At 52.6% G+C, this 13348-nt stretch overlaps 4 protein-coding genes across 4 annotated transcripts; 2 read left to right on the top strand and 2 right to left on the bottom strand.

Annotated features, from left to right (window-relative positions):
- Positions 1–126: 126 nt before the first annotated feature.
- J4E85_006898 (uncharacterized protein) lies at positions 127–544 on the top strand (the record flags this gene model as incomplete). Its single annotated transcript, XM_051471133.1, has 2 exons — positions 127–207; positions 269–544. The coding sequence occupies 2 exons, from the start codon at positions 127–129 to the stop codon at positions 542–544; spliced, it is 357 nt and encodes a 118-aa protein (XP_051325343.1).
- Positions 545–926: 382 nt separating this feature from the next.
- J4E85_006897 (uncharacterized protein) lies at positions 927–1676 on the top strand (the record flags this gene model as incomplete). Its single annotated transcript, XM_051471132.1, has 1 exon — positions 927–1676. One exon carries the CDS (start codon positions 927–929, stop codon positions 1674–1676), a length of 750 nt encoding a protein of 249 aa, XP_051325342.1.
- A 2044-nt stretch (positions 1677–3720) lies between these two features.
- On the bottom strand, positions 3721–4794 carry J4E85_006896 (uncharacterized protein; the record flags this gene model as incomplete). The annotated part of the gene is made up of 1 exon (XM_051471131.1): positions 3721–4794. One exon carries the CDS (start codon positions 4792–4794, stop codon positions 3721–3723), a length of 1074 nt encoding a protein of 357 aa, XP_051325341.1.
- Positions 4795–6912: 2118 nt separating this feature from the next.
- On the bottom strand, positions 6913–13087 carry J4E85_006895 (uncharacterized protein; the record flags this gene model as incomplete). The annotated part of the gene is made up of 3 exons (XM_051471130.1): positions 6913–7181; positions 7245–7815; positions 8273–13087. The coding sequence occupies 3 exons, from the start codon at positions 13085–13087 to the stop codon at positions 6913–6915; spliced, it is 5655 nt and encodes a 1884-aa protein (XP_051325340.1).
- Positions 13088–13348: the final 261 nt, after the last annotated feature.

Here is a 13348-nt window from a genome sequence, read left to right as displayed (position 1 = left end):
TAAACCGCTCAACCGCCTCCCATCTTCCTATTTCCTCAGCCGCCAGAACCTCTTTTGCAGAACACATCCCCTCCACATCTCACAAACATTCTGCCAAACATCACCGAGACTACTACATATACTAATATGTCTTCCCAGACCAACCTCCCAGGTCACCACGAGGCCGACATCGTCGCCACCGAGCTCGACATCTTCACGGCCAGCGACGTGAGTACCTCCCGGCCTCTCTGTCATTTTCGTTTCAGCACTGACAAAGTTACTTGTATAGCACCCCGCTCTCGCCGCCGGCCCCGCCGCTGATGCGCTCAGGCGTATCGAGCAGCAGTACCAGCACCTCGTCGAGCTGCTGATGCAAGAGAAGTCGGCTGCGGCCGCCCGGATCGAAGATCTGGAGACCACCAACGGCGCCCTGCTGAAAATACTCGGCAAGAAAATGGCAGATGAGGTGAACGGCATCTTTGTGCAGACGCACATTGTGCCCGACAAGCGGGTTGTGCTTCGTCCTGGAGAGGAACTCTGGTCTGGCATCTTCAAAGATGTTTGAAGATGGGTTGGGTGGTTTGGTACTATTCTGATTCCCCGTCTTGTTTCCTCTTCCCCCTCCGAGTTTTTGTCTTTTGTGATTTTTGTTAGATAGATATTTCCCTTCTGGCATCAAATTCCATCGCGTGGTGTGCCGCATTTCATGTCTTCTTGGTGCGTGTACAGTGGTGTCTTCGTGATTCTCTGATTTTGACGTTGTGAATGCAACATGTTCTACATGCTTACATATAAAACAATACCTCAAAGTACCGCATACATCTTCCAGAGTAGCAACAACAGGCTCAATCTCAGAGCCATTGTAGCCCTCTCAGTATCACTTGTTCGGCGTCTTCCGTCGCATAAATCCCTCGACTCCCATCACGCCCACCTGAGAACCTAGCATCATGTCCGCCTCAATGACATGTAAGCCCCAACAAGCCGGCTTCTTCAGCCGGTTTCGTCGCAACGACTCCGTCATAAGCTCACCGACAGGCTCTGCGACGCCTTCCCTGGCGCCCTCTCTCGCATCCTTGAATCAGGACAACGACAACCTGGCTGCGACCAACACTCGCCTACAAAACCGCAACCAAGAGTTGATGCAGCAGTCTGAACTCAACCAATTGCTCTTCCAGCAAACTTCTGAAGAGCTCACAGCGAAGGAGAGCGAACTTGTGAAGCTGAAAGAGAGGTTTCGCGACAATGCTGAAGCTACGAATGAGACTATCCAAGTTCTTGGAGAGCAGCTCCAGACTCTAACCGAGCAACTGGCAGAATCGCAGGACACGGGTGCTGAGCGTGAGGCCCCGCGATTCGAGCAACTAGACGGATCACAAGACACCGCGACCGATCGTCATGCTCAATTAGCTGATATAGACGAGCAGCAACACCAACTCTCCCTGGAAGCTGCCCATGTGCAGTCCCCGGTCCAAGAAGACGTCGACGACTTGATCTGGGCTAAGCTACAGGACAAGAATAAGACCATCCATTTCCTGCGTTGTCGACAGGCCAAGTCTGATAAGCGCATCAAGAAGCTGCAGGAGCGTTTGGAGGTTGAGCAGAATTTAGGGAGGGACTGGGTTGAGACTATCATGATGGTTAATATGAAGGTTAGGGCGAGGGCGAAGGTGGGGGACGATGCTGATGCTGGGGTGTAGATGTGGGTGATACGGCTTAATGGTATGGTGTGGTGATTGGCATATAGTAGTCGGACTAGGAGATGTTTACATAATGCACTGTACATTTCTCGCAGTGTTTCAGATCTATTCTTCGTCCAAATCTTCGCCTATTAGTTCTTCGTTATTTGTGCTCTTCTCTCTACCTCCCCTCAACGCTAGCTTCCACCAAAGCCCCGCTTGTCCATGCTGCAATGCCCGTAGCACACTTCACAGTAACACCCTCGACGTCAGTCCGCTGCGCCTCCTATTCACTTCCCAACAAGATGACTCCGACGTGTCACGTAAGGCGAAAGACGCCACCAATGTATCGCGTAGTCACATGATCCGTCATGTACTGCTGTTGGGTCAATCCTTGTTCCGTGATGGACGCCACCAATAATGCTCCTCAGGCACATCACATATCAAATCCTGTGTCGCTGTTGAGTCGCTCAAAAACTACAATAGCGTGGTCGACTAGGTTGATGCCTGTTGGTGTTGGTGTTTCGTGGCACACGTAGTGGGCTGTCAGGCGCCTGTCTTTGTTGTGTCATCGCCCGCCTTTGGTCTCCGAGACTCCGAAACAGAATGTACCTGCATATATGGCTAATGCCGAGATGTATGTTGCCGCCGTCTTTGTGCTCATTCGGCTCTTTTGCCGAGTAGGTGCGCAGATGATCTGCATGCTGCAGGGCATTCCGAACGAAGTAAGAATTGACGACGGGTACTGTATCCATGGAAGATTATTTGCCTCGTTTGCCTTGTATGAATGGTCTCAATAACCTGGCCATGACGCGTGTGCCTTAGGTGGCAGTGTAACTGGATCGGTTGAGCTGGCTTGCTTGCTTGGGGTGCTAAGACCCTTGTTTGATGTGTGAATGTTTCGTGGCGAGATACAATCGGAGGCCACTGATCTGTGTGTTCAGGGAAAGTGTCTCGAATTGCGATAGCGTCATGCGGTATCTTCAGTCCGCTCTTCCGTCATACCTACTGTCTGGCGCTTGGTCGTCGCGGCAGTCAAGCGAGAATACCGAAAGCATCCAACGTTACATCGGCCGAGCTGTACCTTGTTTGCGCAACGACCCAATACTCGACCCTGGCGGCGCATGCCTGGTCAGCATGATCACGGGATCATGGTAGCTCTATCGCTCATGTAGACGCCCGCTGAGCATCGGACGGCTGCAGCTTACTAGCTTCCTTGGGTGGAGGACTGACATGGATGACGACGACTTGGAATGCAAGCCACAGACGGGACCTTGCGGTAGGATGTGATAAGTCGCATAATCGACGTACTGAGCCAACTCTAGTTGCATTAGATGTGTCTGCAAGTTCTATCATCGGTCTTCCAAGCATGGATCATGCGTTCTGTAGCACCTCTGCGCTGTAAGGCGGTTGGCTGCTCTGACAGCAGGCACTACAGTCTGTGGCTGCTATCTGACAGCCCGTGTATTCATGACTATAGTACTGTAGCCTATAACGACGTGCCTTAATTTCGAAAAGTTTATCAACATGCAAGCCACCTCGAGGGGAATACGTAGTGTATGTCGTGCGCGCACGTTGATACTGGCCGCCCGGGTGACGCATGTGCGATGGTTTGAGCGCACAAGACCGGTGAACTCGATTGGGCCGTTTTGAAACGAAGTACAGTCGTTGATATCTGAGAGTTGGTGGACTGACTTCTTATCGCCAAAAGGATGGCTCAGTGTGATGCGAATGAAGGTCCATTGGAGTAAGGTCGATATGTATTACGGCAATATGCTGGAAGCATTGAGTGTCTTGATGCCGTGCTGAGGCGTCAGATATGAGTCCTCCGATTGGGCTTTTTGGTCCGAGATTGAATGCCGCTTGAGCCTGATTCTAAACATTGTTGAGCGATATGGCTAGTTTCGCACCTTGTACCTCGCAACGCCAACTCCAAAAACAGGCATTACGAAGCAAACCCAACCTTGAACTGCGAACATTAAGTTTCCAAAGTGATAACAACATATGTAAGATCTGTTGGAATGGCTGGTGAATGCAGAAACATGACTGGAGGCATGGTTGTGGTTCAACCGAGGAGGACCTCCCATTCCCACTCTTTCATGACGCTCAACCAATGCAAGCGGCTTTTGACTGTTACTCCCGAGTTCTGGGAGTCTGTGGTACCAGACGGTATCGGCATCCCGTACGGTGTTTCTCGTGAACCGAAGTCGCGATCGGGGTCGTAATCATCGGGATAGGCGTCGTTCTCGCAAATAATGGATGCGTCTGATGAGAAGCTGTCGCTGCGCAAGTGCTCCATATCCATGGTTGTATGCTCAAGCGCATGATTGTCGCGTCGGTTCCAGACTTCCTTCGTAACTTCCAAACATCGCTCTATGATCCCCAATTTCATTCTGGTAGACATCATAGACCAGCGATCTTTGACCCATTCCCGTTCATCCGGCTCAGTCATCTCACAGCCAGCAGCCATCAGAGGATAGATGTGCACGATGATCGAGCGTGAGCGTGGATGAACGGTGGCCAAGGCGCACAGTACTTTGTTTGCGAGCACGCCGGGTGGCTGGGAAGGAACCTCAGGTACGGCTTGGTGAAGATAGAGCAGTGTTGCGTATTGATAAGCGATCGCAGTCTTGATAGCATCTTGCGGACTTGTTGTCTCATCTTCTGGTTCTTCAATGTGAGAAGGCGGGGTCCATTCCTCGAGTTGAGATTTCAATTGCACTGCTTGCGATATGATGGTGGGTCCGTTGCTATCGGATCTCCGCACTTTCCTCACCAGATTGGCGACCCGACCAATGATGGGGAAGAGCGTGTGCGCGCAGCCCATCAACGGGTCAAGAGTAGAGTCGGTGTCTCCAGCAGCATATATGCTTTCTCTCACATTGTCGACATCGTATGCGTCGTCTTCGTCAGCAGAAGTAAGGCGAGCAAGAACGTCCATGTAAATCCAAGTGTTGCAAAGAAACTTCAGCCGAGCCCATTCTTCGCCTTGCTTTGGCATGAGACGATGGTTCATGAGTGCTTGATTGATCAAGATCTTAGCTCCTTTGATGTGGTTGATGCCGGTACTGATATGCTGGTCCCAAGATTCGGCAAAGGCCAGAACAAGTGTAGTCGATATAGCTGCGTCGACACGCATGTTTTGAAGTCCAGCAGCCAATGCATGTACGGCGCTCCGCATATGATCTATACCCTGTATGCGCAAAGTAGGCATATCTCTTGCCTGATGGAAGGAGGTCATCGATGCGATGGCATGATAGAGTGCGGGACAATCCCTCGTTAGAGGCCAGATGAGAGTCCGCCATGGGTTCTCTGTAGGCCCGTCCTTCAATGACAGTACACCGCACGTGTCCCTATGATAACGCCGTGTGAGTGACTCCGCCGATGTCATAGGCAACTGCAACTGGGCCGGGATCTTGAAGTCGGGAGAATTTGAGGAAGAGCCTGATGAGCTTGGTGTCGCGGGCGATGGTAGCCACATCACGCAAGCTGCAGACTCATCAATTTTATCGCGTACAACTTCTTCATCGACATCGTCATCCAATGGCGCTGGCGGCGTCATACCAGAGGGCTGATAGAAAGCCTCATGCTGAGACACAAAGGAAGAGTACTCCTCTGGTGGCACATTTAGATCTGTTCCTGGGAGTAGGAGGTCTACTATTCGGGGAGATTGGCCTGACGAAAGGCTTGAGTCAGTATTCGTATTGGCCCGTGCAGTAGTCGTACTTTCGGCTCCAACAATGCCAAATGGCTCAAAAGAACCTGGCGCATATGACTCCACTGGTGATATTGACTGAGAGATGATGAATGGCGATGTCGTCGGGACAGTGAACAAGTTTCCCATAGGTGCCAAGGGAGGATGTGGAAAGGCTGCTTGTATGGGCGGACCATGCGTGAAAGGGTATGAGTGTTGGTGCGGCGGATAGTATACCCCAGGGTGGGGCGGGTTTCCGAAGGTGCATTGGTAGTCCTGGAGACCGTACTGTCCCTGGAATTGCGAAGACACAGCTGTTGGCGTTTGGAGGGTCGGGCCTAAGCCTGTCAGATGCGTATCAGTATGCCTGTGTCAAGACTAACCTTGACGTGGATTGATGGGCGCTTTGCTCGTAGTATTCAACTCGTCGTAGTGCTTCCATTTGTAATCTTTGGCGTAACCGCCGCATGTTATTGCACGTCTCTCGCATTGCTTGCATGAAGGGTGTCTTTCGTCACATTTCAAGCGCTTCGCCTTGCAGGAAACGCATCCTATACAGAGATCAGTGTAGTCCCAGGTGGAAACAAGTCGAGTGACGCTTATCATGTGAGCGATAAGAGTTGACGCAGAGGGAGCATACCATTACGGCTCTTGGACTGCTTCCTCTTGGTGACGCCAGAGGTATCGGAAGCTTTGGTTGCCTTCTTCTTCGCGGAACATGATGCAGATGACGCCTGCTTAGCGGGCTTGACGTCGATCGGAGCAGTCTCGGATGATCTCAGCACGGATGAGGATGACGAAACAGTGATAGCCTCAGCCATCTGCCGCGGAAGGTGCGAGCGTTCGGTCGCTGGGCGAACTTGTCGGCGGCCCGAGATATCATATGCAAAACAACAATTGACTAGCTACGCAGAAGCGAGAAGAATCACCGGAGGTATGGTAGATAAGCAGGAAGGCAGCGGTATCTAAAGTGGAGAAGAAGCTGGGGAGATGCACGGCTAGTCATTAGCGCCTTACCTATCGGGTTCGCGAATCACGCGTGGGGTCCGGTTGCAGCATCTTTCTTCACTCTGCGCAATCGCGAATTTTCTTCTTCGAGGTCTTGTACTCAGTGATATGCGGCGGTAGCTACTCGAGTCCAGTATATTGTACGACGGCTGACAGTTAGTATTAGCCGTTGGCTGGGATTGTGGTGCAGGCCCCCTCATCGACGCTATCCGCATTCGGAACCCTTGCAGCCGGCCGTGAACCGCTCCACGAACGGCTCAGCCTTGTTTCGGGAGCAACGCAAAGCCGTGGGAGATCCCGTGAAGCATGTATCAGGAACATGCTCGCTTTGGGAACTCTACGTCAGTGAGTCTAGACCAGGCCTACTTGGAGCTGGCCTCTTTTGGTTGCACTGCGCACAGAAGACACAAACAGTAGGAGGCTAAGCTTTTTCGTATCTCTCCAGGGCTATGTCGTCCTTCACAAGACGGAGATATGTCGTGTAGGTCTCAAGCGACATGCAGTGCCCCAGCGTCTTCACACTCTTCCGTCACCATCTGAGCCCACAGCCAGACTCTATTGATCTGGTGGCGAGGATTCTACCTCTCCTTTGTCCTCGATCTTGTAGGTAACATCGTCGATGGTCACTTCCTTCTTGCCTTCCTTCATGGCTTTGATAAGACCAGGAGCTGTAGCAGCGACAGCAACCCCGGTAGCCGTGCCCGCAGCGACGCCGTTGACAAGTATAGCGCCAGCGCCTCCCGCTGCTGCGCTTTGGAGAACAGCAAAGGTACTCCCAGCTGCAACAATCCCAATGCCGGCCTGTGCGCCGGCTGCGGTAGATCCTGGGAGACATGTCAGTCAATTACACAGCATATGGTTCCTGATCGGCATTTGAGGGAGCTTACCAGCTGCAACACCCGCGGCCGTGAAGCCCACCATATGCAGAGCACCATGTGCTGCCGCGATACCGAGAGGAGCAGCGACAACACAAGCGATGATGCCTGCAGTCTCTCCTGGATGCTCTTCAATCCACTGCTTGGTGTGCTCTGCGGCGATACCGATCTGCTTCCCAGCCTCTTGACCAAAGGCGTCCACATGTTTCCACGCTTCTTCAAGAGCAGGTCCGATCTGTTCCGCTGCGTCGTGTCCAAATGCTTCGACATGCCCGTACGTCTCTTTAGCGGCATCGCCGATCTGCTTTCCAGCTTCTTGTCCAAACTCATCGAGACCCTTGCCAGCTTCTTCCGCAGCACCACCGATTTGCTTGCCAGCTTTCTGACCAAAAGCGTCGAGATTTTCACCAGCGTCATTCGCGGCTCCGCCGATGTGCTTCCCTGCTTCCTGGCCAAATTGATCAAGGTTCTTGCCAGCCTCATCCGCAGCGCCACCCATTTGCTTTCCCGCTTCTTGACCAAAGCCGTCCATTGCCTTCCAGGCGTCGTTGAAGAAAGACATGGTAATTGATCGATTGAAGAACTGGAAGTGTATGTATTGTGCTGAGTTCAGTATCGAGAGGAAGTTCCTGCGAAAGCGTGAGATGAGTGAGGTCAATACGGAAAAAGGTGCACGCGTGAAAAAGGAAGAAGCCGACGCGGGGCGGTATGGTGGTGAGGCGAGTCTTTTGTTATTTGTGCGACGCAAAGGGTCGGCTTGACAAGCGCAGGGATGAGAAGACGCATGCATGCAGTCGTGCGATTGGATGGACCGGACAGGTGGGTGCATAATAACTCCCTGCCATATGTAGAATTACAAACAGTAAAGTACAGCTACGATTACATCGACAGAATGTACATGTGACGTCATATAAAAGCCGCGCAGTGTGCAAACGCCAGAACCGTGAAGACGCCTAGAAAACCAAACGATGCGAAAGCCGAAAAGGGTATCTCCTCTCGTAGTCCTACAGTCAATAGTAGCTCAACCCCGAAGCCCTCACTTTCTTCTTCCCTTTCTTCTTCTTAGCCGGCGTAGGACTAACCACATTACTGCGCCCACCTAGCCTCTCCTTCCTCTTCTCCTCGCCACCATTCATACCCGCCATCTTACTCGCACCGCCCGTCATGAAGTCACCATAGGCGCTCTCGGCATATAGCGCAGGCGTCGTAGTACCGCTAGGGAACCACTCGCTGCCTTCTTCCCATGCGATACCAGCAGCGTTCGCCGCGCGTACGCCTTCAATGTAGGCTTCCATCCTGCTGCGCTCATCGTCGTTTTCGAGACCACAGCCGCATCCGCAGCCGACTACGCATTCGCCGTCGTCCATGCCGATCTCGTCGTCCATGCACTCCATGTGTGCGACGTGTCCGCATGAAGGGCAGAGATGGAAAAGACCGGAGACGCGGATCCAGCAGATACTGCAACTGTACACGGGGTCTGTTTTGGTGGGCTTGGAGGATGTAGTGGTGATATTGGTGCGCGAGCGTCCGTCACGCCATGATGAACCGGCTGAGACGGTTGATGTGCCTCGTGAGAGGCTGGGTCGGCTCGCTCTGCTGGGTGGGGGTTGTAGTCGATTCTGTCCAGGCGACGTGTCTAGGCCGGCAACGCTCTCGTCTAGCTCCTTCGTTGGGGTTGGAACGGGTATTGAAAGTTGGAGATACTGCTCTGTTGGAATGAGTGTGTTGAAAGACGGTAGACCCTCTTCTGATATACCGCCAGATATCGTTCCAGGTTGGAACTCCATTGCTTCGGGGTTAAAGGAGAAGTGGTGAGGTGATGCGCCCGGTGTGCGCTTCATCTGCGATGTGGTAGGTGTTGGAGGAACCAGCGTTGATGAAGCTCGAGATAGATGTCTCGAGGTCTTTTCATCGCCGCTTTCGTCGGCGGATGTCTTTAGTGCGAGCGATACTGAGCCATGTTTGAGGCCGGTACGAGGAGCTTCAGCTGGGAAGTATGACACAAGGCCATTGAACTTCAGCACTTCGGCCCGTATGCTGATCAAACCCCAGCGGCTCAGCATCTCAGCATACTGCTCGCGCCAAGCCCGATGTAACCAGTCTTTACTTGTGTCTAGCAGTGGTCTACTGAAACATGCCTCATCATCGAACTGATCTTGATTCTTGAGCGTGACCTTGATGCCTCCTCTGTTACTGACACCATCTTTAGGTTTGTCAGACGGGCCACTTTCTTTTGAGTTCGCTAGTCTGTCGCCACCGTCATCCTCGACTCTCTCGTAGTCTGAATCTGAATCCTCTATGTAGTTGACATTGACTTGCTCTGACTGTCCGAAGCTTGCTCGCTTGCCGTGCTTTGAGCGTGAGGTTGAGAGATTGTTTTGATCATGGGAGTCGCTTCCATAGAATGTGGTTGTGCCCCAAGTAACACCACTGGTGGGTGCTGAAGTTGAGAGATCGTCCATGCGTGACCTCACTGGAGGTGAAGAGGACATTGCGTTTGCAAAAGGACGCGACAATGCGGCAACAGCACTTGCGAAATTCGCAGCGGAGCTTTTTTTATGCGCCGTGTGACTTTGCTCTGGCGATGTTCCGTATGGTGTGTGATTAGCCGTCTGCGCACTCCTCATTGTAGACGCCCTGGACAAGGCGGGAGGCGTGTTACCAGTAGAGTATGGCGTAACAGATTCGGAGCTGACATGGTCGCTACCCCACGGGCCATTTGAGCTTCCATGACTGCCGTACGTATCGAAATTCTTGGCCAGTCTTTGCCAAGCAAACTCGTTGGCCGGCGTTGCAAAACGCGATTGCGATGGCGTAGATGGAACAGAAATTGTAGGCTGGAACAAACTCCACGCAGCATCCACTGAAGGGAAGTAGTCCAATGAAAACGCTGGTGCTTCCATGGACATAGGCAGCTGGGATTGTCGCATCTTGGCCATGGCTGAAGTGACACCTTCGCGAGCAGCCGGTTCTGCAAAGATACACGACAGCATAGCAAGCATCTGGGTATCTGCTAGGCGTTCGAAGTGGTCGAACAGTGATGGTATCAACCACGTGACGACAATGTGATGTCCCCATTTCACGCGAGCTTTGAGCTTAGGATTGGCCACGGGATCTGCCTCGTCGAATTGTAGGTCCAGCCCACTATCCTTGCGTTTGATTCTCCTAAGAGCTCTTCGGGCGAGTACAAGAACTTGGTCCCTCCGGTACTTTTGAGGTAATATTTCCAAGGGCACCTCATTACTCAATATCAGTTTGCAAAGGATCCAGATATCCGCGAGATCATCATAGCCGTACTTCCGAGCTACTTCAGAATTGTGCTCGCAAATCACTGGTCCAGGTCCAAAAATCTTATATTCCTCAGCGAGTTCACGTTTACTGGGTACCAGATCATCTGTGGCAGAAAATAGTATTGACACCGTCGACTTGGGCTTAGCCGCCTGCTTTCCTCCGCCAGTCGAAGAGGGTATTGAGTTTCGCGACTGGAAGCGGGATGCCGATTTTTGCCAAGCCAGCGGTGGCTGGAAGTTGCCTATATGTGAATTTCCTGCATGGTGGGAGTCGGACGAGGAAGATAGAGTGGAGGATGTTTCCCATGATCCAACGGAGGAGGATGGCGACGACGCGCCATCGGAGGCTCCCGGATGACGATTCGTAAAGCGGCCGAACGAATCGAAGATGTCATTCTTCGAAACACCCTGTCGGAGGTTCCTGGTAATTTGGAATCTGAAGGTATCTGCGCCAGGCATAGATTTTGCTACGGGTATCCTTGCGACTACAAGGGACCCATCTACCGAGAACCGTGCAGTACACTGAACCGGCAGCGGTATGTTGGCATTAGTATGGGATGACTGCATGACGTCATCAGTAAACTCGCCCTCTTGGTCTTCATCCTCACTAGAGCTTTCGCCAGGCAGTGGTCCAAGGTCTGCGAGAGCGTCATCATCTCCGGCTAGGTCTAGGCTGTCGTCCAAAGCCCGTTCACCCAACGCATACGAAAGGACTGCTTCCAGGCCCTCTCGCTGCTGGTCTGCGCAGGTTTCCGCAATACGGTGCATGTTGTTCGTCAATTCGTCTTGGGTTTCTTTGCTAATCGCCGCTGTCGTTCTCTCAAACTCAATGTGCAAAGGAGTCGATATCCTGCTAAGAACGGAGCCCGATTCTTCCCTTTTGATTGCCCTCGGGTAGGAAACTGGGAAGTTGATTGTGAAGCGAAGAAACACTAATCTGGGTTCGTTTGTGACTGCATCCCAATCACCCCATGGACCGCTGAAGGAGACCTTGATGCGTCGTCGGGGAATATCGATTTCTTCAAAAGCAAGCTTCTTGTACTTTTGGCCTACCAAAGCAATCTCTGCACCAAGGTCGTTCTGCTCCTGAAATGGCTGCTTCTTATTACGGTCGTGATGGTTGGTGGGACCATGGTGGTCATTGATATCGTTGTGGCGGTCACTCCCGAATTTGATGCCATTAATCCACTTCATGTGATTGACTACACGTGGATCATGTCGCCGAATCGGGCGAGCCGTCATGGTTTCTCGTGGAATTGTCTCATGTTGAATCCGAGGATGTGTTCGGTCATGGTGGCGCGGAGCGTAAGCGTCTTCTTTCAGTGAGTAGTTCTGGAGGAGAGTGGAAAGGTTGCCTTTGCGTTGTCGGCGAGGTGGGCCGAACTCGTCCTGAGTGGTTGTGCTTGTGGTAGTAGGAATAGGCCCATCGCGATATGAAACATACGTTGCACCTTTTCGCGTCCTGCTGGGCTGTTCGACAAGTGGTTCGCCTTTACGGTGGCCGACCCACGCTTCCAAATCTTCCGAAGAAAGACGGTGAAGTATGAGTTGCCTGTCAGTGCCATAAGAAACCAACTGAAAGTCCCGGTTGTCGAACCCGTCCTCGGTAGAGCCACGCGTGCGCCAGAGGAACTCGCGAACTTGGGAATCAGGGGCGTGCTTGGGAAAGTTTGTAGCAGATGCATTGGTGAAGGTTGAAGGATCGCTGCCATCAACGTGTTTGTACAGCCAAAGAGAGGAGTTGCCACGTTGCGGCATGGCGAGGATACCGTGTGGAAAGGGCGTGTGTCGCGCTCGCCACACAGGATAATCAGTGCGAATAACACGGCGAGGAACAGTAATGTTGTCTTGTAAGCCTACGTTGTTCCAGAGTTTAATCGTCGCGTCGAGTGAGCAGGTCATGATCTTGTTCGCGTCGTTGCGATTCCAGTCAATGCCGTAAATCTTGGTCGTGTGCGCGGTGATGGTAGAAAGAGGATTGGCTCCATGACGAGTGTCCCAGATGTGAAGGTATTTGTCGTGAGCACTTGCGATAATCTTGTCGTTTTGGCGGTTCCACTTGACTTGGGTCGCTCCTGCGGTATAGTCGGCAAGCTTCAGCGGCGCCTTTTGGCTGCGAAGATCATGGACGAAGACGAAGCTGTCGACACCACACGTTGCCAAGAGGTCTGGATGATGTGCAGAGAAGTTGATGTCTGTTATAGCTCGGTCATGCGCGCGTAGTGTATACTCGATAGGCGCTTTGTTGTTGTTGTAAGGCATAGAGAGATTGTACACAAGCGCAAGCTGGTTTCGGGTCGACGCGATCCACTCGGCGCGTGCCGCGAAGGGAGACCATTGCACATCTGCGACATCCCATGAAGACTGGTTTGGTATGATGAGGGGTTGAGACCACAAGTTATCCAGATCTATGATGCGAAGGCCATTCTTGCTGGCGAGTACCACGTCGCGTCCTGCTGGGCTTATGCTCGCGGCGCCGATGTCCTCGTCTACATCTATCAAGACATCGTCGTCGAATGTTGGCGATTTGAATGCCGACGATGGCCCACCCCCTGTGGCCGCCATCTTGGGCGTTGGCAAACTTGGCCGCGATGGATGAGGGTGAGAGTGTTGGTGTTGGTGATAGCCCTGGCCCCTTGGCGCGCCTCCCCAGCGATGGAGATGCCGGCGGTTGGGCTAGGCCTCGTTTGGCAACGTCGGTGGCATGCCCGACCGATTACGCAAGGTCAAACATCCAGCCCGGGAGGTTTAGCGCAGTGGCTCTTACTGCGAAGGCGCGGCATCTTCTTCTCTTACCTGGAGGAATAAACTTACTTCCTCCAACTA

Source organism: Alternaria conjuncta (assembly GCF_024043145.1).
Source record: "Alternaria conjuncta strain BMP 0040 chromosome Unknown scaffold_9, whole genome shotgun sequence".
Classification (NCBI taxonomy): domain Eukaryota; kingdom Fungi; phylum Ascomycota; class Dothideomycetes; order Pleosporales; family Pleosporaceae; genus Alternaria; species Alternaria conjuncta.
This window is presented reverse-complemented; position numbering and strand designations above follow the sequence as displayed.